At 31.1% G+C, this 22712-nt stretch overlaps 5 protein-coding genes across 15 annotated transcripts; 2 read left to right on the top strand and 3 right to left on the bottom strand.

Moving 5' to 3' along the window:
- Nucleotides 1–1800: 1800 nt before the first annotated feature.
- On the top strand, nt 1801–3770 carry Mrpl28 (mitochondrial ribosomal protein L28). The gene is made up of 6 exons (XM_076894236.1): nt 1801–1950; nt 2053–2219; nt 2801–3059; nt 3147–3290; nt 3383–3558; nt 3649–3770. Exons 1-6 carry the CDS (start codon nt 1927–1929, stop codon nt 3698–3700), a joined length of 822 nt encoding a protein of 273 aa, XP_076750351.1. The 5' UTR covers nt 1801–1926; the 3' UTR covers nt 3701–3770.
- Nucleotides 3767–11426, bottom strand: LOC143423137 (putative phosphorylase b kinase regulatory subunit alpha). Of its 2 annotated transcripts, none has more exons than XM_076894234.1 (14): nt 10609–11426; nt 10083–10528; nt 9691–10006; nt 9317–9530; nt 9133–9242; nt 7781–7928; nt 7405–7583; nt 7175–7325; nt 6549–6835; nt 5660–6215; nt 5539–5591; nt 5296–5454; nt 4645–4902; nt 3767–4207 (listed from the first exon to the last, which is right to left on the bottom strand). In XM_076894234.1, exons 1-14 carry the CDS (start codon nt 11089–11091, stop codon nt 3980–3982), a joined length of 3588 nt encoding a protein of 1195 aa, XP_076750349.1. In that variant the 5' UTR covers nt 11092–11426; the 3' UTR covers nt 3767–3979. The 2 variants fall into 2 exon arrangements, with proteins under 2 accessions (XP_076750349.1, XP_076750348.1); XM_076894233.1 differs by lacking the exon at nt 7781–7928 and adding an exon at nt 8892–9039 and having other exon boundaries at nt 10609–11424.
- A 417-nt stretch (nt 11427–11843) lies between these two features.
- On the bottom strand, nt 11844–14074 carry Ns2 (nucleostemin 2). Its single transcript, XM_076894389.1, has one exon. It carries the CDS (start codon nt 14039–14041, stop codon nt 11885–11887), a length of 2157 nt encoding a protein of 718 aa, XP_076750504.1. The 5' UTR covers nt 14042–14074; the 3' UTR covers nt 11844–11884.
- Nucleotides 14075–14833: 759 nt separating this feature from the next.
- Nucleotides 14834–16515, bottom strand: Rps6 (ribosomal protein S6). Its single transcript, XM_076894390.1, has 5 exons — nt 16422–16515; nt 15863–16067; nt 15649–15794; nt 15180–15380; nt 14834–15080 (listed from the first exon to the last, which is right to left on the bottom strand). The coding sequence occupies exons 1-5, from the start codon at nt 16425–16427 to the stop codon at nt 14883–14885; spliced, it is 756 nt and encodes a 251-aa protein (XP_076750505.1). The 5' UTR covers nt 16428–16515; the 3' UTR covers nt 14834–14882.
- A 345-nt stretch (nt 16516–16860) lies between these two features.
- Impbeta11 (importin beta11) lies at nt 16861–22612 on the top strand. 10 transcript variants are annotated; one of them, XM_076894385.1, is made up of 17 exons: nt 16861–16981; nt 17584–17712; nt 17931–18031; nt 18137–18250; nt 18335–18741; nt 18831–19262; nt 19357–19397; nt 19976–20158; nt 20237–20348; nt 20468–20688; nt 20767–20931; nt 21008–21200; nt 21281–21518; nt 21588–21684; nt 21768–22045; nt 22133–22277; nt 22338–22612. In XM_076894385.1, the coding sequence occupies exons 2-17, from the start codon at nt 17590–17592 to the stop codon at nt 22440–22442; spliced, it is 2955 nt and encodes a 984-aa protein (XP_076750500.1). In that variant the 5' UTR covers nt 16861–16981; nt 17584–17589; the 3' UTR covers nt 22443–22612. The 10 variants fall into 10 exon arrangements, with proteins under 10 accessions (XP_076750500.1, XP_076750493.1, XP_076750497.1 ...); XM_076894378.1 differs by lacking the exon at nt 16861–16981 and adding an exon at nt 17088–17261; XM_076894382.1 differs by lacking the exon at nt 16861–16981 and adding an exon at nt 17089–17261 and having other exon boundaries at nt 17588–17712.
- The last annotated feature ends 100 nt before the right edge of the window (nt 22613–22712 follow it).

Below are 22712 nucleotides of genomic sequence, written 5' to 3'. Positions count from 1 at the left end.
TTAATTCTTCAAAAGAGATCATCTTATGAACATAAGATTCTACATTATATTCCTTGTGTCCAATTATATTCCTTGTGTTCTGTCGCTAACTGTGACAAAAATAACTTTTCTTTCTCCTCTAGTTTCTTTTTTGAAATCAACTGTACAATAAACCTCTCCGAGTACTGGACATAAAGATGTTTTGATTCTATATTGTTACAACCTGTCTTCCGGCAAGAGATCATGCTGACCCACTGTTATTCTGATGGTTTGAGCATGCATTGTATCCTGTGCTATGTTTGTCCTCACCAACTCTGGTCTAAAAGATAAAAAGTTGTAGTACAAACAAATATAGATTATTTCGTATTTACTAAACTGTTAACTTTACTTAAATATTCAAGATACCAAGATATTCAAATATTTGTAAAAAAGTTTCAATTTTTCCGATAGCCTGTTTTTTGTCCAACTTTACAAGGCTAATATGTTAGTAACAAATTAGATTGCACAAAATGTTATCAAACTACTGAATATTTTTAAATATTCCAGTATCTTAGGCGATCTTAATATTAGATGATACAACTTTGTGGTCGACTGTTTGGATTCTTTTGCTATAGAATCTTTTTTGTCCTCTTTGAGAGTTGTGCTAAGTAGATTTTGTTAATATCGTTACATTTTTTGTAAATAGTATAAAGACTATATTCCTTTAATACTCAGGTATTAGAGGTATACTCATATTTGTGTGGTAAAGGACAGTTGTTCCTACTACTAAACAGAGTGCGCCTAGCACATACAACTAATATTCACATTATACTGACACTTACACCACATATACCACATATAACACATACAACACAAACAATTAAAAATGTAAACAAAGGTGTTAAAAATAAAATATGAACAAAGAGGATGCCTAGAGTGAGTATACAATAAGAAAATTATGAGTGAGGAAAGGAAAACCATACGTAAGGAAAAGATTGTTTAAAATAGTATAAGAAAGTTTTCTGTTGGGAAAAATAAGAGCAGTATGCTCTTCCAAACGTAATTTACAGTATTAAAAGATCCAGTAGGAATATTAAACCGTAAACTGTACAAAAATTTGCTTACCTGCAAATTCGTTGTTTAGGAAAGTCAAAAGTCAGAATTCAGAAATTCGTCTTAAAATGTTTAAGAAATTGGGTAGGTAACACTCGTGTACAAGAAGGCTTGCCTCGCTTCGTACACGACGAACCACATTTCTTCATGCGCAACATTCCGCACGAAGGTTTTTTCAATATGAAATCACAATGTAATAACAAATCAACGTCCTTACATCGCGCGATCGGATTAAATGCTCGAATTATTTACACACAAATGGAAAAGAGTCTTTAATAAATAACACTAAGTGTATAGCCATCGAAGCTCTAACAATTACAATAATTGAAACGCAAACTTTTCAAAGTATTAACTAATAGTTCAATCATTGTTATTAATATATAATTCATTAATGAAACGAATAATTAATAAACAATGTTTCTATCCTAATTAAGATTATTCTTACATATTATTAAATAAGATTATTTTATACAGAAGAGCTGGTATCGTATGAGTACTCTTCATAATTCCTAACGTGTTCCATTTTCTTTTGTTATGCGCGCGCTTTTCTTCTGTTTGAAGCTTCTCAATAATTTTTCGTTGCTGTCTTATCGTTCTCGATTTTTCATCTGATTCCTAAAAGAACATAACACATTTTATTATATCTATTTTATAATTGGCCAACAGAGTGAATTCGTGTAGATTCACACTGGTAATTGTACCTCGTTCGTGTTGGTATCATGTTTGTTGTTTTCATGCCGACGAAGTAAATCATGCTCATATTCTGAGAAGTATATGAAACTTCTAAATTTAACATATTAAAGTATTGTTTCGTGCAAATTCTAATTGTTCGTGATTTAATTAAAAGCGCGAAACATGTCAGCGAAGCAAGTTTCTCAGGTAATGTTATTTTGTATCAAGATGCAGATTAATAAAAGTTAACCTTAGATAAATCGCATAAAACTTTTTCTTATCGATGTGCAATTAAAACGGCGATTTTAGCGTTTATATTACATGCCAAAATTAACACGTTGGTCGAGAGGAATTGGTGCAAAACTGCCTGAAGAATATAAAAAGTTTTGGAGAGAATGGAAATTGCAAACACCGGCTGCTGTGCACTATATAAAGCAAGAAGGCAAATATGTAAAAAATGAAAAGACAGAAGAAGTGTTAGTAACTATATGTATACAACATCTTATACAATAATTTTGTTTTATCTTTAAATTTGACGAATATATGTTATTAATTCATTTGCATCATAAACACATGTATGCGATAAATTTTTCATATAGATTCAAGTATTTCTTTGCATAAAAGCAAAAACTTTTGGCAAAAATAAAGAGTTGCAATTCTAATACTAATGGAGAAGTAATTAGCCCTACAAAAATGTAGACGTATCATTGTGATATTAAATTTTAGTGATCTCAGCCAATTTTCCACTTTTTTGAATGATGCAAGTGGGTTAAACTATATCTTTTGTATTAGCAATACATGTTTAAATGAAGAAAACTAAAAGTATTTTCAGCAATAGAATTTGATGTAATTGAAATGATAATTGAATTGTTTACAGGTCAAAGTGACTAACTCTATTTTTAAAATTTTATTATCAAAAAATTCAATTGGCAGTTACATAATTCTATTAGTTTTTTATATGCTTTGATTTCTGTGTTAATTGCTTTGGTAAATGAATGGCTTAATTGTTAGGAATTAATTTGCATTGAACATTTATGTTTAACGAACATTTTTATAGAATGCCAGTGCAAAATGTACCACTACCATTATTGTATCCTAAAGAATTTCATGAAGGTATATGGGGTGGCGAAGCTGTAGTACAAGGTTTTGTAAAGAAACATAAATACAATCGCAGATATCCTCATTTTTGGTTTCCTTCGCTTAAAAAGTCTGTGGTTTATAGCGAGGTTTTAGATAAATACATCAGCGTCGTTGTCACGAATAGAACTATTAATTTAATTAATGAACACTATGGTTTTGATCACTATTTACTAAAGGTATACATGCGCGATTTATAAAATACTTTTGTGAAGTACACTATTTAAATATTACATTTTATTATTAAACGTTTCTAATCTTCCTAGACACCTGCCTGTGATTTAAAGTCTGAACTTGCATTAAAAATAAAGCGTGAAATACTTTTATCATTGGCTGACAAAACTTTATATCCAGATGATCCTGTTAAACAGGAGGAAATGTATGCTAAATACAAAGAATATTTAACAGCTGTAAAGTATCTCTTTGATAACTTTATTATCCTGTAATCTTAATATTAGCTGCAATTTTCATAATTAAATAATTATTGTATATTTATTTTTAGTACACGCGTGAAGAAATTGAATGGTATGGTTTGACATACGATGAAGCTTGTGAAAAACAGAGAAAACAAGATATGGAATTACAGAAAGTGGTACCTTTAAAACACCAATATAGATCCGAGTTAATTGCGAAACTTAAGGAAGAAGAAGTCCGAGCGGCCACGGAAACTATAGCCAAGTATATATTTTGTTTAATAAATTAGTAGTTCAAATTTTTGTTTAATTAAGTTACTCATATGTACAAAATATGGTAAAATTATTGTTGCAGATCTTCAGAATGGTCATTAAAATGGAATCCTTTCAGTAGTTCAAAATCGTAATAATACTTGTATTGTACTGTTGCACATTATAAGAAAATGAAAAAAGTAAATTATTTACAAAACAGCTTAACCTTTGTTTATATATTTAATACATTACAGCCAATGTTAACTTCAACATAAAAAATTTTTGTTCTAAATTACGAATTGAATATTTTGTCATAAGTTATACCGTTTACATTTTACAAGCAAATTCTAATTCATTATCAACAAAATTGTAATTTATAAGAACGCTCCTAGATACAATCAACTAGCAATCCATAGTTTATAAGAAATAAATAACTATGATATTACGCATTCCAAGTCACCATCTTTTGGCAAACAATTTAAGAGCGAGGCTATGGCTCTTGTAATATATGTCATTGTACCGAAACTACCACTTGGAGCACTATCATAGAAATGTTGGCAAACATATGCTGCTCCACCGCAAAGAAGATTTCCAAGTGCAGTTGTTTCACGTTGTTCTTTTGGTTTGGCACAGCATAATGTAGCATCGCCATCAATCTTCATCTAATTATTTAAAATACATTTCTTAAATATATATTTAAATAAAAATTTTATTACAGTTTCACTAAAAAGTAAAAATTCGTATCTCCATTATGATCCTCTTATAATGTATTCTTTTAAATATACATTATAAGATAATATCAGCTATTTCATTTATTGAGCTTCCAAATATGTAACTAATTCACGTGTTTCATTCTATCATTCAATTAAAAATAATTGACTATTTTTTACGAACAAAATTTTTAATAATACTTTCCTAAACATTGGGAGAGACTTAAGAATTAGTGACAGTAAACTTAAAATGCTTTATCGTTGTACAATTTATATTGGTATACATATATAGGAACTATTTTATATTAATCAAAACTGAAGATACGATACTTTACCGTTAAGTAAATATGTAATGCAACTATACATGCATACACATAATACAAACTTACTTGATCATCGAGAAAAATAGCATTAGCTTTGTGAACTAATTGTTCAACGGCAATAAGTCCACCTAAAGTAGTTACAACATTATATTCAGCTACTAGGGTTAATACCATTAAAGCTTCGACTATTAATTGGCGATACTCTGGTTGCGGTATAGTGTTTAGAACCGTCTCTACTGCCAGTGCAAATTTTAATTCTCCTGACGTCATTTCTTGTGTAAGATTTTGGGGCAGAACTCGACCTTCAATCGCCAAACCTTGACACTGTAAACATGAAACTTTTATTTCCACACTGTGAAGATTCTTTTAAAACCAAATTATACGATTCATTTTAGTTGAATAATGTGGTTAATTTAATTTAACATTATTCAAATAATTATTTTGTTCAATTAAAATAAATTATATTTATATGTAAGTTCGTTTTCAGTATATTTATGATTTTTCTATATTATTTTCATCGCCTATACAGGTGTTAGTTAATATTTTATAGAATAAATACCACTGATAAATTACATAAAAGGTAGTAGAGTTCTATATAGAAAATTCTTAAGAGTGTCTCACGTCCAAAATTATAAAAGAAGATTTACTTTCATCACTAATAGCTTTTAGCTAAATACCTTATAATCTCATACTTTATTTATATATTTATGTACTTACTCGTTCGAGTACTTGCCATACTCGAGGATAAAAATCTCGCGGCACTCTGTTTAACGCACCGTCTAATCTACGTCGCCGCAACCACTGACCCTGTCGATCTGGTTCCGAGTCGCTGCTATCAGTTTGATCAGGACTTAGAAAACCTCCAATTTGTGATTTCTGTAGAAGCGAAATATATTAAAATTCTAATAAAATTACAAAAACAATAAAAAAAAAGGAAATTACATAGATTTTCTACATTACCTTACTAACTCTACTGGATTTATAACTGATAACAGAGAAATTTCCTCGGCCAACTGAAAATAAGAATAGATTATATTTTTATAATAGCATTCCAGTTTTACATATTTTATAGCGAACATACCGCTACTGATAGCAAATTCTTTTCCACTCAAAATGTGATGTAAAAGATTCTTCATCTCGAATGGTGATAAATTAAGCAAGTGTTCGGATGCCTCTTCTCCGGTACATATTAGAGTTCTTGATAATTCGGTAGCCATCACTTGAATAATTAAGCCTACTCTAAGTCTGAGCATTTCATGAAACAATTGTGGTTCTGTCCTAATAAACATTGCCAAATAAACGAGTAACTCCTGCGTCAACATAGCAGTAGATTCATCGTCTCCGTATGCTTGATGAATTAAAGCTCGTAGCTCGTTTTCTGGTAACGGCGCAACAATAGTATGCTCGTTAGTTGGTGGCATTCCAACCGTAACTTGTTTCTGACGAACTAATAAATCAGTGACTGCCTTGGCTAAATCCTCAACCCGCTTTCCTAACATGCCAGCAGTATGACGTACGATTCCCCACATTTTTTGTTGACAGGCTTTTTCATAAAGATCTTTCAGCAAATCTTTTATTAGAACAGGATGACCTTCTTCAACCATTCCGGTATTAAAGTATAGACCTTGAGAATCAACCTAAGAACATTTACATTAAATTATTCCAAGCGATATAAAAATTCTTGAAAAGAGTTCAAAATTGTATTTTAGAAAATGTTTCAGTTACAAGTCGATTAAGATATGAGAACCAGGTGATTAACCAGGCAATATTAATTTGGAATTACTTAAAAAATTAAAAGAAGATTTTATATAGGTACAAGTCAGAAAGTGTATATTACTATTATATCAGTTAATTAAGAAGTAATAAGCATACCAAAAAATAATATTAGTCCAGTAAATGCTTAGTCTAATTCTGAGATACTCTATGTTATGATATGACTTTTGGACCAAATATATCTATGTATAACTTACAAGATATTGTAAAATATCTCCTTGTTCTTCCAAACTTTCCGTTTCTCGAAGCATAGTTAACAATTCCTCAACTTCTGTCTCTGCGTACTGAGTTTCACCTATACCCCTAGACCTGTGTAGTTTTGGAGAATTGGTCCAAGATAATATTTCATCCGTAGGAGACGGCGTTAGATCTTGTGTAGACTGCGCAGGATTTGTGGTTAACGTTGTATCTGTCACTTCAATAAATGGGTTTGTATTTAAAATAGAAGGTCTTCTATCTTCTCCTGCCATCCCAAGAATTTCAGCTATAAATTATATAAATTACTTGTTCATTTCATTTGAGAACTATTTTTTGCAAATTACCAAACTATTTAAATGTTAAATCCATTTCAACTTCTATAATGTATTAAAAACAAAGTTGGACATGTTAAATTGTTGCTGACTCTATTACTATAATTAAAAAAAATTATTTATCGAATGTTAGTACACTTACATTCTTGTAGGATGGTAGGAACCATAATTATATAGGATTACATTGTACAAACGCATAAGGATCCGCTTTAAGTAGCATGCAATCAAAGTGTGTTAACAATTTAAATAAAACTTTTAATATTAATGTATAAAAATAAATACACATAACATACGTTCTATAGCGATCGACCTTGTCTTCTTTATAGCACCTTTCACGGACATTTTGCGCCTCAAATTTTTTGCAGTTCGAGTTACAGGCCTATTGAGAAGACCTGTGCGATGTGGGAACGCGCGCATCAGATGTTCATCCAAATATTGTTGGACCTTAATAAAATGTATATAGAATATATAAAATATCAAATTACATATATCCTATTAATTTGTTAATAAAAATCTTTTATACCTGAGGATTCAGTTTATCTGGTCTACCATCTTCGGAACTTCCTAAGAAGCTTAAATTCGTAATACAAGATGTACTTAGAAACTCGTTCAAGTGTCCCAATGAGACACGTGTACCGTTAATGTAACCACTTTTCAATTTCTTCATAGTAGTTATCATTGCAAGTGGTATTTTACCCTGATCTGCAATAACAATAGCGTTATGTAAAATTGTACAACAATTAATAATTATAGTATCATAGGAATTAAGAAGACAATGTTTTCTATACTGTTTCTAGGATGTATTTTTCCTGAAAAAAAATTCTATCCTATATTTAGCATTTACGCTTTAAAAGTAAATTTTTGTCATGAACGATGATCTAAAGCTGCCTGTGGCATACCTAGATGATTATGAGTAGCGACAAGTGTTATAGTTGGCCTGCCGAGCATTTTCTTCCAGTTGATGGTGAGGAAGGCCAAGTTGGTTGTAAAAGTGTTGGCAAGGAGGGCTGCATCGTTTGTCGTGTAGTACTCCTCTGCATCAAAGTTCTAAGACATGCAACAAACACGCACACCACCACACACATAAGCTCACTTCTTTCAATGTCATGAGTTCATAGTTTAAAAAAAAAAAAAAAAAAAAAAAACGGTCCCTTTACAATTAAATCCTTTTTTACAACTATTTAATCCTTGTTAAAATTATACGATATTGATTGATTTTGCTCATGATGAAGACAATGACATCAAGTTGAAATATTATATGATGAATATGAATAACAAGCAAAACATTAACCCTTATGCACTGTTTAAATAATTGCTATATGCTGTCTGAGTCAAATTAATTTGTATCGTTATATTAATTTGATGGTACTGCATGCATCTTCAATGACTGCAATTAACGCACATGTACCGCTTATTTTCGTAGATCGTTTTTATTTAATCTTTATTTACACTTTTTACTTTACAGAAGACGAAGAATGTAGTAGAGAAAGGAAAGAAAAATATCAACATCGTGAAATTATAATCGAATATAATATTAAGTCTGAGTTATAGCTGGATTATAAGTAGTTAATAGAAATTTCTTTAAAGTATACAGGGATGATGATTGTAGTACCATTGGTGGGTAGCAGATGATTTTGTATCAGATATTTAATTAAAAAGTTATTTAATGCCAAAGTTAAATTTTTAACCAAATTAAACTGTACGGTGCATGAGGATTAAAATGCATAATGACCTTCCGTAGTAGCTAAAGCAAAACTCGTAACAAAAATAAATGCACGCATGCAGGCAGACATGTTAGATGTTTCTTCGGATTATGTATTTACATAATTTCAGTAAGAGAATAAAACTCTAAAAAAAAGGAACTTCTTTATTTAAAAACCATATATTTTATCTCTGTTACTTTGAGGTTTTGTAATCGTACAAAGTTTCAACGTTACACCTTCCCATATAACGGATGATAAAAAGTAACACAGATGAAATTATGGTCTTTTAAATAATAAATTACTGTACCTAGATGAACGTTCTTGAGGGGCATGACCACAAGAGGCCGGCCTAACATGTTCTGCCAGCTAGACTTCAAGAAATTAATTTCGCCTTTGAATATGTCAATCATGAGCTCATAGTCCGATGCGATGTAGAAGCGGGTCATGTCTGTCAACTAATGTTTGATGCAAGAACAAGAGGCAATATAAGAAAAGAAAATAAAAGTATAGAGAGCAGACGTTTCTCAGAGTATCAGAAAATGGTTTACCTGTGGAGTGAACGCAAATATTTTATCGTTCAAGGAATATAATTTACTGGTGCTTAAAATTCCTACATCTCTTGATTTACGTCCAGATAAACCCAATTTTTTATTCCGACCTAAAAATAAGTATTTCAAATTTAGAAAAATAAGCAAGTCAAATGGCATAGAAAATGTTTAATTTTGTAAATACCTAGATATGTATACAAGTGACTAAGAACTTTGGCAGGTTGTACTTCAATTGGAGCAACTTCTGCAATTGTTTGCACATGTATATCATGTTGAGCTATTTTTTCTCTAATTTCAGCATCTTCTGCTAAGATAACGACCTGAACTACAACATCTGGTTTTTTTTCACTACACAGACGTCTATTTAATGGATCCAATTCACCGACGGCAAGAAAACCCTATTATGAAATAATAATTAAAGAATAAAACTGATAATTTTCTATTATACATATAATCACGCAAATATTCTGATATTAGTATAATTTTCTTTGATTTTGAATAAATTTAATGTAATATCCAAGTACTTTTATAAGAGAACTTTTATACTTGTATACTTACTTCTTGTAATAATTTGCCTACTATGTAAAGAGATTGAGCCCACATGAATGGACATCTACCTAATGCAATTCGATTTTGACTACCTGGTTCAGCATACTCTGCTGATACATTAGTAGCTTCTACAGAATATAATTCAGGTACTAATTTCATTCCATCTTCTGTTTTAATCATTATTTCCTCTAATTGTTTTGTGTATTCTGCTACTGCCTCTTTATTGCCTTGGAAACAATAATCCACAATTAAATAACAAAAGAACAAAGGCCATTCGCATTCTATATTTTCAAACATGCGCAACTCCCATGGTTCATAATAAAGTCTATTGCAAATATAATAAATGAATTAGTGAACAGTAAGGATATAAGTAAAAATAATTCTTTCTAAAATTCCTTCACCTGTTAGGATCCTCCTTTGGTGTTTTATATCCATCTCTCAAAAATCTTTTACATCCATAACGGCCTTGCAATTTTCTGGTAATAGTATCCCTCGTTAATTGAATTAAATTGGGTTCATCTACAGCAAATGCTGGGAAACTTATAACTGATAGCAATCCACTATCCAGTTCTTTCGAATTGGATTCACGCGGCAACATGGATTGTAATACAGCCTGACATTTCTGAGCTTCGTCGGCTAATACATGAATCACAGAGGTAGGTCCACCTCTTGCACCAAACAAATCCAATTCATTCATTGCTTCCATCGCAGCTTTTGCCATACCAATACTGCTAGCATTTAGTTCTGGCAATCCGTGATTTGTTTTATCACCTCTCTCCCAAATCCCATAATCGGGTGTACAATAAGCTGACTCTATATAAAATACTAAATTTTGAATGAATGCAACCTAAAATTATAATTATTGGTCTTAAAAATTATTTCATAAGTAATATATGTTGTTTACAATATATATTACTGTGTACATACTTCATCTAAATTGAAAACAATTTGTAAACCAGATGCAATCATTTGCGCTAGAATTAATAAATAAAGAGCAATCGCATCTATTTGGAGATGACCCCATTCTGTATCACCAACAACGGTTTGTCCAGTGACTGAGCTATATTTAGCATGCAGAGCATCATCTGGATTTTGACTCGATTTAAATCGTTCAACTTTTTCTTTCTGCTGCATCATAGCCATCAATAAACCTCTCATTAATTTTACACAACTTTGCTCAAGCTCATACGTTTTAGCCCTATCTTCATCAGCGTCTGCAATCTTTTTATATGCCATTGATAGGCCCCAAACAGCGAGGATACAGTATACGTTATCACGAACCCATGCATGATTGTTTTCAGGACTAGCAGGAAAAAGTCCTGTCACTGGATTTTGATGGTTCATAATAATTTTATGTACTATTCGTTGGTAATAATCCAAACGAACACCAGAATTACTACGACTACGCATTTTGATCGTCTGTTCCGAAATCTTGGAAATATTTCTAAATCTATCTTTTTTTTTTTTTAAGAACACGTTAAATCTCTATTATATGTGTACAATACGTTTAATATTTCTCATTGCATTTTGAGGTTAAGCTACGATTATTTCCTTAAAATACTTTTCTAATAACTGCTTAAAATTCAGTCACTAAGAAAGTACGTGTGTACAAGTAAATTGTCACATGAAAAATGTAAAAATTCGTGACACTCGCATTTTTAAATGACATGTATAGAAATTAAGAAACGTGCACATACGAACGCTTTATATACAATGTGAAACGAATGTCAAACACAATAGATCTCTATTTTCGCAAGAGAACTATATATATATATATAATGCTCGTAACTTGTATACGTAACTATATCATGAACGTAGAAATATGTTTACGGTTTATACGGATAATTTTTGAGTTTCTAGGTTTCTAAACTTAAAACTCGTTTTTTAGAGGTTGATATGCGAGATATGAAAACTTTAGGATTGATTTTAGCAATGGTTTGAGCATGGTGTTAGTATCACATGTGCTAAAATCGATGGGACATACATTGACAGTGTATCATATGTAAACATTATCTATTTTTATATGATTTTGTATTTGATTACTTTATTCTTAATTGATCAGTATATGTATATACAATTTTAAGAAGTATAATTATAAATAGCAGTAATAAAAAATAGAGTTCACATAGACTATAGTGTTGTATAAACAAAGGTTAGACTTAGTTTTTTTACATTTCCTAAATGATTTTTACTTATTTACGAATTACTTTCGTTTGACTTTAGGGATTTTTCTATTCCTGTTTCTATTCTTTACATTGGTTACTTCGTAGAAGTTGCTACCAATTTTCTTTCTTTTACTGGCTCTTTCTATGGCTCTGCGTTGTTTACTTGTTAATTTTTTGCCCTTTTCTAGCGATGATTCCATCTTGGAAGATACAGAAGAAACTTTAAACGTGCCACTACTTGACACCAAATTTGTATTCAACATTTCACTATCGCTAGAATCATATTCCTCTTCTATCTCATCATATGCACTTTGCAATAAAGTATCTTTTTCTAATGGCAAATGAAATTCATCATCAGAAAATTCTTTATTTTCTTCATCTTTATTTGCCAACTTTTCATTGTATTTTGTATTTTTATTATCTTCCATCGATGATACATCAAGTTGTGTACTTTGTTCATTTTGACTTTCATCCATATCACTATCATCATCCAAATCAGATGAAATCAAACTGATTTCTTTTGCATTATTATTTCCTTTGTTATTTATATGTGTATTAGATTCTATGTAAAGATTATTCTTAATATCATCATCTGAATATGCTAAACCAACTCTAATTTTTCGAAAATCTTGTATTACAGATAATTGCGGTTTTTGTAAATCTTTATTCGGTATGTTTTCAATTTTGTCGTTATCGATATTACTTGTATCTATTTCCGTATTATTATTTTCAGTAGAATGTTCATTAGCAGCTGTTGTTTTTGTTAATGGTTCTTCAAAACCAGGAGGTGATACATAAAACGGCAACTTACCACGTTGCCAATCATTTAAAACCATTCGTGAAACGGTAGTAATATCTGGTTCTCCCTTTTTAAATAATTTACCAGTTCTACGTGCCAATTTTTCTAGAAAATCAATGTGATCACTCCATTCCATAATTTTGTAAGTCTTGCGTATGTAATCTTCCCTTACTCGCGATAATACTTCTGGAATATAATCTTCAGGGTCTTGAACAAGTTCAACTCTTACTACTCCTTTCAAAACTTTTTCCGCGTCAGTCTCCGCTGATGGATAAACTACACCTGGACAATCTATTAAGTAAATACGTCTCATCAAAGTGATGTATTGCCACACTTTTGTTTCACCTGCTATTGGTGCAACATTACATACTTTTTTTGATCTTAAAGTATTTATAATTGAACTTTTGCCTGTATTAGGATATCCTATAAAACCAACACTGATCTGTTTTTTATCAAGATGCAATTTTGCAAACTGACGCAACAAATTTATCAAGGAACCTTTACCAAATGGATGTGTCATTGAAGCATGAAATGCTACCGTTGGATATTCTGCACTCAAAATTGCGACCCACCTTTGTGTAACCCATGTTGGGACAAGATCTACTTTATTTAAAATAAACATTAGATGTTTGTGAGGCTTTTCAGTTTTAAGATACTTTTCTATTGGAGGTGATCTAGTTCCTAAAGGGTCTCTAGCATCCAATACTTGTAAAATAACATCAGAAGAATCTATAACTTTATACAATTCATTCCAAATTCTTTTGCTTTGCCCAGCAGACATAATCCAATCCCTTTGAGCCTCTCTGATACCAGTATCTGGGCGCACAAGATCAACATCCTTAGAATCCTTCTCCTTATTATATGTTTCTTCTTTTTGCTCTGCTAATTTTTGTAGTTCGTTGTATGACGTTGTAGTTAAGTTTGGTCTTTTGCGTATTCTTTTCGGTCCAAAAACATTTTCAAAACTTTCCGTGTCTAATAAGTGCACTCTTGCATTTGCAGCTTTTTGTTCGAGTAAAGTTATTGGCAACTGTGTGGGTTTCATAATAACATTGTAAGGGTCCTTCATTGCTTTTCCTAATTCATTTTGAAACTTTTGTAAAGCATTCTGAGAAATAACTCTTGAATTACCGAACCATCTTTGCGATGGTTCTACACGTGACATTGTACCGGATGGTTGCCATCCTTGAAATGGTGCTGGTGTAATGATTTTCCCTGTTCGATCACGCTTTGGTTTTTGATTACGATACATTTGTAATCTTCTGATTGTTGCTTTTGTTCGAACTTTTGCTACACCCTTTAATCCCTCTGTAGGTCGTTCAGGGTTCATACTGTGCCCGGAACGATTAAATCCCTCCTTCCGAGGAGGTTTATTTGTTATGTGTGATTTTGCCATTTTGTCTGTAAAAATATTTAGTTTGATTGTTTAATCTAGTTCTTATTGCTTACTATTAAATTCAATTCCAATTGATATTGATCTTTATATATTGTATTTTCGTCTTCATCACTTTAAGTTATTTACACTCCAATTAAGATTATTTTGAGAAGTACATCAATAAATTAAAATTTTAATTTAAGTCATATTTACCTATTTCTTGCACAATTATAAAATCTGTTACAACTTTGTTTTCATAAGTATGAAAATATGAAAAATTTTATTTATGTTTTGAATGTTTCATGAATAATTGAGGTTAAGTGTGCGCACGTGTATCATAACCTAACGGTAGGTTTACATTCACTAGTTGCTCGTGTAATACTAAAGGGATACGATCTACCAATGAGAAATGCGATTGGATAAAACTACTTCCCATTGGATACCGGCTAATTTGTAATTGTTTAGTGTCGCATAAGACGTCAAAATAAAAGCGTAAGGACAGTTTGTTGTATTACACTGTTATTTAATGATTCTATTAAATTATTTTCCGAGAATAACGTAAGTGTTTATATATGAATATATGCAATTATTCTGTATAGACAAAGTAATCGACTTGTTTATATCTCTGATTTTGAAGGTGTAATACGTAATGTTACTGTGATGCACAAAATTCAATACAAACTTTTAATGTATTCTGTTAATTAACTTTGCAGAAACAATTCAATATTTTACATAAAATATTATTTTGCAGAGTTTTTAGTACATGGTTTAGGCTAACAAACAAAGAAGTGGATGTATAGAAGATATAACAAATTAAATAGAGGTTTTTTTATTAAGTTGTAAATACATCACTACAGTCGCTTTACTTTTGGGCCGTAGGTGCTGACTGATTAGATGACTTGGAATCTCGCATAGAGGCGCTACGTCTGCGTTTTAATTCTTCTTGACGTCTGTTCTTCGCCTCTTTCTGTCTCTGTGCTAACAGTTTCGCATATTCAGCCGCTTGTTGTTTGCGAGCTAAAGTGTGCCTTCTCTTCAGAGCTAATCTATGTCGTTTCCTCTGTAAAAATATTTGTTTTGTTATAAATTCAATGTTTTCGTAAATAACAGATGAAGGTAATATGTACAGATATATATAATAATATATATATATACATACCTGCAGAGTGAGTGGGGTAATAAGACGTTGAATCTTAGGAGCCTTGGAACGCACTTTTTTACCTTCCTTTTGGATCGGTCGCTTTACAACAAAACGTCGTACATCATCTTGTTTAGTTAGATTGAAAAGCTTACGAATCTTGCTGGCTCTTTTAGGTCCCAAACGTCGAGGGACTTCTTTATCAGTTAAATCTGGAATATCCTATAAAATAAAAATATGCATTAACAAATGTTAGGTAATAAGTCAAGAAATATTAATTTATCATTTCTTACATTAATATACTTGTTCATATATCAATGTATCGTTCGTACACTAAGAAAAAGTAACAATACGATACAATTTCTTAAATCAAAAAACGATATTTTATCTTCCATGTTTACGATAGTATCGTAAGATAATAAGCAAATTCTTAGATACACCCTAAAAACATGGTTAATAAACAGAGGACATGCATGTAACAAATTAATACCTTTTCTCCCTTCTTGACAATTACAAGAGCAAGTACAGAGAGATTGGAATCGACGATGCATCCGCGAACAGATTTACGTTTACGTTCACCATCGCGTCTAGGTCTGTAGCACGAATGTCCCTTTGAGAGCAATAAACGTACACGTCCTATGGAATAATAAAAATAAAAGTGAATACATTATAAAAGCATTTGGATAAAAATATGATAACTTTACCATTAGTCAGGACGCCCTGTTTCATGGGAAATCCTTGTTTGTCATTGCCACCGGAAATGCGAACGACGTATCCTTTCCATTCGTTACCCAGAGCATCAGCTTCTACTTCTGCACCCATGCGTTTTTCATAAAAAATTCTAAGTTTATGCTCATCTGAGATTTCGAACAGTTTCTGACATCCTGTCGCAGGATACGATACGTTCAGCTAGAAAAAAAAATAATGAAATATAGATTAAGTATTAGGAAAAGGTTTGTTAGGTTAGTTCGCATTTATACTGTAATTATGGAAATGCCATTCTTCTTGTACTACAGAAATTTAACAACATAAAATCTTATTCGTGGATACATTATTTGACGCTATTTATAGCGTGAAAAACAAATAAAATAATAAATTTATGTCCTATGCTAAATGCAATATTTACAATTAAAATTGTGTAAAAAAATGAGTATTTCGCAAATTATACATAGACGAAATTATTTATAATGTTGCGTTACGTAAATTGTATTATTAATTGTCTGTAATTCTTTCCAGATTCTTAAAATATTTTTGGATACATACCTTCATTGTGACAAGTATCAAACGATGCCACCAGCCATGAACAGAAAGAACGTTCACCGTCGCAGTAGGCGCTAGTGTGCATATACCGGATATCCTGTTTAACTGCAATGATATTTTGAAGTGAAAACAATATAAACAAATTTTGATAAATTTATAAGCACGATACACGTATAAGTATGCACATCGTTATTGTAATTTCTATTGAGTTTTTTGACGCTAAAGTAATTCATTAACGAACTACATTTACCACATGCGTATATAAACATAAAATAAACATATTTTCATTTATGAATTCGTGAAATAATATTCTCGCGCGATACACATTTGGATATATATATGTTACATAAAAGATAAATAAATACAGAGAGGGTTTGTTTTTAAACGAAAAAAACGTAAATATTAAAATATGTTTTATCGAAGATGTTATTTATATCGCCGCGTGTTCAACGAAATTGTTTAACACCGTTGACAGTTTATTTTGAAACGTAGATGAAAATTCGTATACTCGAGTAAAGATCTGCGGGGTATTAACAATTGATGTAACAATTTGATAATGGACGGTAATAATATTAATGTTTTAATTAAGTAAATCAGGAGAAGAATCATTTATCGTGCATAATAAAGTGGTACCCACTGCGATGATAACTGTCACCGCTATATTTTGTAGAAAAAGAGAAGCGCAGGAGGGGGGCAGCGTTCTGAAATGCCGACTTGCGGGCGTGTGTGACATTTTGATGTAGGGTGTCTTTGATGATTTTCGTTATGTATCGATTTAATACATAGATATTCGTGATAAATGGAGTTTACCGAAAATATTTCTACAAACCCCATATAAGATAGGTAATATCTAGATGCATATGATTGATATTCTCTTGTAGGTTAGGGATTGTTCACCCGGATTAAGGGAAAATGATAATTTGTTTGACGAAAATAATATAACGACAGAAGGTATCTAATTTCGTTCAATAGTATCTTTTTTAACGTAGCTAGGAGAGTAGTTGGATTACTTGTGAGTTTGATATGAGAAATATTAAACGTCGGAGAATGAAAATATGATTGGCACATGTTCATTAAGTTTGGTTGTTCCCTTTTTCAGAGAACAACAAGTAACGAGAAAGTCTTGAAATTCCAGGCAGGAATAAAATATAATGATATTTTTTAGAAAGATATGGATGCTGCAGTGATAGAAGTACTCCAACAAGCGGGTAGTCAGGATCCCAATATATTAAAACCAGCTGAACAAACTCTTAAACAATGGGAAACCGAAAGGGGATTCTATACCGCATTATATGTAAGCTTCGCAATTATGTCTACTCAAAGTTTAGTCGAATTATAAGTATACATAAGTTTATCTCTAACTATGTTGGTATTAAACGATGTATCATGGAATACTTGAATATTTATTTAATTGTATAAAATTATTTTAGGTTATGAAAAATATTTGATTTTTATATAGCTAATAAAACTGTGACAAATCAATAATAAGTAAAATAATAATAATTGTTTCAGAATGTATTTTCTAATCATTCCTTGACTATCAATATTAGATGGATGGCTATTTTATGTTTTAAAAATGGTGTCGATAGATATTGGAGAAAGAATGCTCCAAAGTAAGTGTTTGTTAATTCAGCTTAAATTCACAGATATTAACTATTAACTATTCATAAACGATTAAATAGAAATTAACAGTAAAATAACATACATTATTACTGCAGTGCAATTGCAGATGATGAAAAGGAATTCCTTAGACAACATTTAATATTAAATTTTGAGGAGCCTGTGAATCAGTTAGCTGTACAATTAGCAGCTCTCATTGCTAAAATTGCAAGGTAATCAATTTTTATAAATCTATTTATATCTATTGCTTTTTGCAACATGCAAAGTAAATTAAGTAATGAAGTGATATTATACAGATACGATTGTCCAAGAGAATGGCGGTCATTAATTCCAACCTTATTGGAAGTTATAAGAGGACAAAATCCTTTAGCCCAACATCGGGCGCTATTAACATTGCATCATGTTGTTAAGTCTTTAGCTTCTAAACGTTTAGCTGCAGACAGACGACTCTTCCAAGAATTAACCATTAATGTGTTCAGTTTTATTCTGAATTTATGGAATACTTACACTGAATCGTTTCTTATATTGGCATCGAATGGAGCAGACACAAATCAGATACAGGAAGCTTTAGAAAAGGCATTACTTCTATTGAGAATACTTAGGAAACTTATTGTAAATGGGTTTAATAAGCTTTCAGAATGTCAAGATGCTATGTCATTTTTAGAAATTGTTTTCGAACGTGCAAGAACAAGCCTTGAATGTCGTTAGTATCTTTTTATTATTTTCGATTCGAATCTTAAAATTAATCACATGCTTATCTTTCTTAACAATGATACTTTTAAACAATTATAGGGAAAACGTTAATTTCAAGAGGTATACAAATGGAAGTATGCGATAAATTTATAATTCATTTGACCAAAGTGTTAATAGGAGTATCAGAAGCACATTCATCTTGCTATGTAGAATTGATACCAACGTCCTTAGAGTTTTCTGTTTTTTACTGTTTCACTGAAGCCGGTCAAGCATTAGCTTTCGAACGATTTGTTATACAGTGTTTAAATTTAATGAAACGCATTGTGCTATCTACATATTATTATTGTAAAGGTAAAGGTCTTGGAGGTGTAGGGACAGCGGAGGATCCATCAATGTTAAGAGCAAATCAATTGGGGGAAGAATTTTTTACACCCGAAACATTAACTGAAATCTGTTCAAGACTCGTAACACATTATTTTCTTTTAACTCCTAGTGATTTGGAATCATGGGATACAGATCCAGAATGTTTTGGTAAGTATTTACATACTTATGTCCATAGATATGTATGTACATATGTATATGCGTTTTTTACAATTCTTAACAATATTACTTGTTTTAATTTCAGTTGTTGACGATGGCGGGGATTCATTTAAATACAGCTTAAGGGTAAATATTTTATTTTCCATTATTTATACATTTAGTATAATAAAATGTAATATTGTATAATTCTAATATGTTCTCAATTATAGTGAAAATATTTGAACATACATTTGTAACTTTTAACAAAAAACAAATATGTATGATAAATTTAAGTATTTAAGACAATATAGTAAAGTAGAAAATAATTCAGCGATGTATACAGTAATTACAATATATTTACTACAATTATGATTGTGTAAGTGAGTTATAAAAAATTCGATCGCATACACTATTTTTTATTTTATACATGAACTGTCTTTGGGTGCGATAATACAAATACATTTCGTATTATGAATTATTTTATTTGCGTGACATTTACACCCGTCATGTACGTTACAAAATTTCCTGCGAATACTGTATACGTCGCGGAATTATTTTCTAATTTTGTATACATAATCTCGAGTCTTTCACTTTTATGTAGAAACCATACTGTTTAAGATGTTTTCATTTATAACATATATATCTCGCTTATTAAAAATTAAAAATGTAAACGTTTAAATGCTTTTGTGAGCAACTGTGTTTTACAATTAATGTTTTATTTTCAGCCATGTACGGAGTCGTTATTTTTAGCAATTTTCCATCGTTTTGGTAACGTTGTTGCACCAGTCTTAGTTGATTTAATGCAAAGACATCATCAACCAGTAGATCCAAATAATTTGCATGCTATTTTATTAAAAGATGCAGTATACAATGCAGTTGGTTTAGTTGCATTCGATTTATACGACGAGGTAAGAATAAAATATGTTACAAAGGAATTGGTGTAAACGGGTTAATTTATTCAGTTATCATACTTTTATGTGTCATAGGTGAATTTTGATCAATGGTTTTCAACTACTTTAAAAGAAGAGCTGAAAATTCGAAGTAACAATTACAGAATTATTAGAAGACGAGTATGTTGGCTTATTGGGCGATGGACAAGTACGTAAATTGTTTAATTTACTAAAATATATGAGTTTTATTAGATATTTTTTATTTTTATTATGGTTATGTGTGTGTGTGTGTGTGTGTGAGATTTAAGTACTGCAATAAAATTATAGGTGTAAAATTAAGTGCAGAATTGAGACCAGAGTTGTATGAACTTATGGTTGAAGTTTTGAGTCCTGATGAAGATTTGGGTGTTCGTTTAGCAGCTAGCGAGGCTTTAAAGCTCGCAATAGATGATTTCCAATTTAATCCGGAGGAATTCTCCCCATATTTAGAGCCAGCATTTTCTTTATTATTTTCTCTTTTAAAGGAAGTAAAAGAATGTGACACCAAGGTATGTTATGTGTCAAATTATGGATATTACTTTCAATATTTTACATTATTTAAAAGAAGTATTTTTCATTATTGGTAGATGCATGTTTTGAATGTATTATCATTTATGATTGAACGTGTTGGAAGTGAAATAAAGCCACATGTCGGAACACTCAGTTCGTATCTACCAGCGCTTTGGCAACAATCCGAAGAGCATAATATGTTGAGATGTGCTATAATTTCGACACTTGTACATCTAGAAAAGGTAGATATACTTTATGCATTTTATTTAATTTTGATAAAATTATAATATTTATAAAATTTCGTTCATTTTCAATTAGGCTTTAGGTCCCGAAAGCGTCGTTTTAGAACCATTGGTAGTAGGTGTTATCGCATTAAGTTGTGATGTTAATCAAGATTGCCACGTTTATTTGTTGGAAGATGGGTTGCAGTTGTGGTTAGCTTTATTAGAAAATGCACCTGCGCCAACACCAGCTGTAATGGATTTGGCTAAAAATTTGCCTGCTTTATTAGGTTAGCGAATAACTTTATTGTCGAATCTATTAATGTTTACTACAATTGTTGAAAAACTTGAACATTTTGATACTTTTCAGAACAATCATTTGAATATTTAAAATTATGTTTGTACATAGTTCAAGCATATATAATATTAAGTCCTCAGGAATTTTTAAGTCAAAGAGGAGCGATTATAATTGAAACGCTTAGGTCACTATTGGGAGATGTGAACTCGGAAGGACTAGTAATGATAATGACTGTGTTCGAACTATGCTTGTGTGCTTCACCTCGGCAAGGTGCAGAGCTCATTAAACCTGTTTTAATAATTATATTTGAGTGAGTATATACGTTTGAGATTATACAATCAAATTTCATACAATAAAATATTAACTTTAATTTGTATAGAAATATGTACAAACCGGAAGAGCTTATGATGACGATGACTATGTATTTATCTATCGTAGCAAGAGTTTTATGGTTTTATAAAGATATTTTTATACAGGTATTGGGATTTTATGTGCTGCAATAGATTACTTAGCGAATCGTTGATGCAACTGATATACAAAATTTTAATTATTACTATAGGTAATAAGCGAATTAACCAGAAAAAGGGGTGGAAATGAAGCGAGGGAAGAAGCTGTACTAGGAGAAATAATACATATATGGATTAATCGAATGCCATACATTTCTCAATCAGAGAGACGCAAATTATTAGCTCTTGCACTTTGTTCACTTCTTGGAGCTAATAGTCCTCCTAGTGTTCTTCAGTATTTTCCACAAATAATAGCTAACATTACCGCAACCCTTAATGATATCACCAAATTTGATGATATAAAATGCGAACATATAGGATATGCCATTGAGTATGTAGAACAATTGAGTAGGAAGTACAATTTTTAATGATTAAAAATAGTATATCAATACAATTCACTATTTTATACTTATCTTAGGTCTTTGTCGATTAATAGAGAATCTAGTCCATCATCGCAATCCGAGGATGAAGAGTACGGAAACAAACACGAGCAGCGGAAAAGGAAACTTGACTTCAGCGATCCTTTGTCTAGTATATCCTTGAGAGATACATTACAGAACCAGGTAAAGTATTGATCCTCTATTAGCAACAATATTTTTATTACATTTCAATTTTTTTTTCAGTTACTTACGTTACGCAGATTAATCGGAGATAACCATTTTAATCAGTTGATATCAACTCTCCATCCCGATACTGACAAAGATCTTAGACTTTATGTATCTTTATGAAAAAGGAGTAAGTCAAATTGAAGGAAGAAAAACGGAATATTATTAAATGCGATACTACGTGTAAAAAAGCTTTACAGCGCTCTATTGTAAAACGGCACTATTTTATTGTATTATACTAGCTGTTTCACTGTACTAATAATGTTGATAATAAAAGACCTGTCATTTCAAAATTATTTCTCATTTTTCGTCTACGTATGATATGTAATATATTTTTCGTTCATATTTTTATTGTACTGTAATTACGATAAGAATTTATTGTCAATGTTTCAA

Source organism: Xylocopa sonorina, chromosome 4, assembly GCF_050948175.1.
Source record: "Xylocopa sonorina isolate GNS202 chromosome 4, iyXylSono1_principal, whole genome shotgun sequence".
Classification (NCBI taxonomy): domain Eukaryota; kingdom Metazoa; phylum Arthropoda; class Insecta; order Hymenoptera; family Apidae; genus Xylocopa; species Xylocopa sonorina.
Note: the sequence above shows the minus strand (reverse complement) of the source record. Positions and strands in the feature narration are given on the sequence as shown.

Excerpts from the sequence above, each read along its gene's own strand:
- Mrpl28 (XM_076894236.1), top strand. The coding sequence starts at position 1,927 with ATGTCAGCGAAGCAAGTTTCTCAG. Across the intron at positions 2,220-2,800 it reads AATGAAAAGACAGAAGAAGT|AATGCCAGTGCAAAATGTAC; the intron begins GTTAGTAACTAT and ends ACATTTTTATAG. Across the intron at positions 3,291-3,382 it reads ACAAAGAATATTTAACAGCT|TACACGCGTGAAGAAATTGA; the intron begins GTAAAGTATCTC and ends ATTTATTTTTAG.
- LOC143423137 (XM_076894234.1), bottom strand. The coding sequence starts at position 11,091 with ATGCGTAGTCGTAGTAATTCTGGTGTTCGTTTGGATTATTACCAACGA. Across the intron at positions 10,529-10,608 it reads TTGTTTTCAATTTAGATGAA|GTTGCATTCATTCAAAATTT; the intron begins GTATGTACACAG and ends TTATAATTTTAG. Across the intron at positions 7,929-9,132 it reads TATTTGCGTTCACTCCACAG|AACTTTGATGCAGAGGAGTA; the intron begins GTAAACCATTTT and ends TGCATGTCTTAG.
- Ns2 (XM_076894389.1), bottom strand. The coding sequence starts at position 14,041 with ATGGCAAAATCACACATAACAAATAAACCTCCTCGGAAGGAGGGATTT.
- Rps6 (XM_076894390.1), bottom strand. Across the intron at positions 15,795-15,862 it reads ACAGGGCGTCCTGACTAATG|GACGTGTACGTTTATTGCTC; the intron begins GTAAAGTTATCA and ends ATTATTCCATAG. Across the intron at positions 15,081-15,179 it reads TTACCCCACTCACTCTGCAG|AGGAAACGACATAGATTAGC; the intron begins GTATGTATATAT and ends ATATTTTTACAG.
- Impbeta11 (XM_076894385.1), top strand. The coding sequence starts at position 17,590 with ATGGATGCTGCAGTGATAGAAGTACTCCAACAAGCGGGTAGTCAGGAT. Across the intron at positions 19,398-19,975 it reads CATTTAAATACAGCTTAAGG|CCATGTACGGAGTCGTTATT; the intron begins GTAAATATTTTA and ends TTTTATTTTCAG. Across the intron at positions 20,349-20,467 it reads GCTTATTGGGCGATGGACAA|GTGTAAAATTAAGTGCAGAA; the intron begins GTACGTAAATTG and ends ATAAAATTATAG.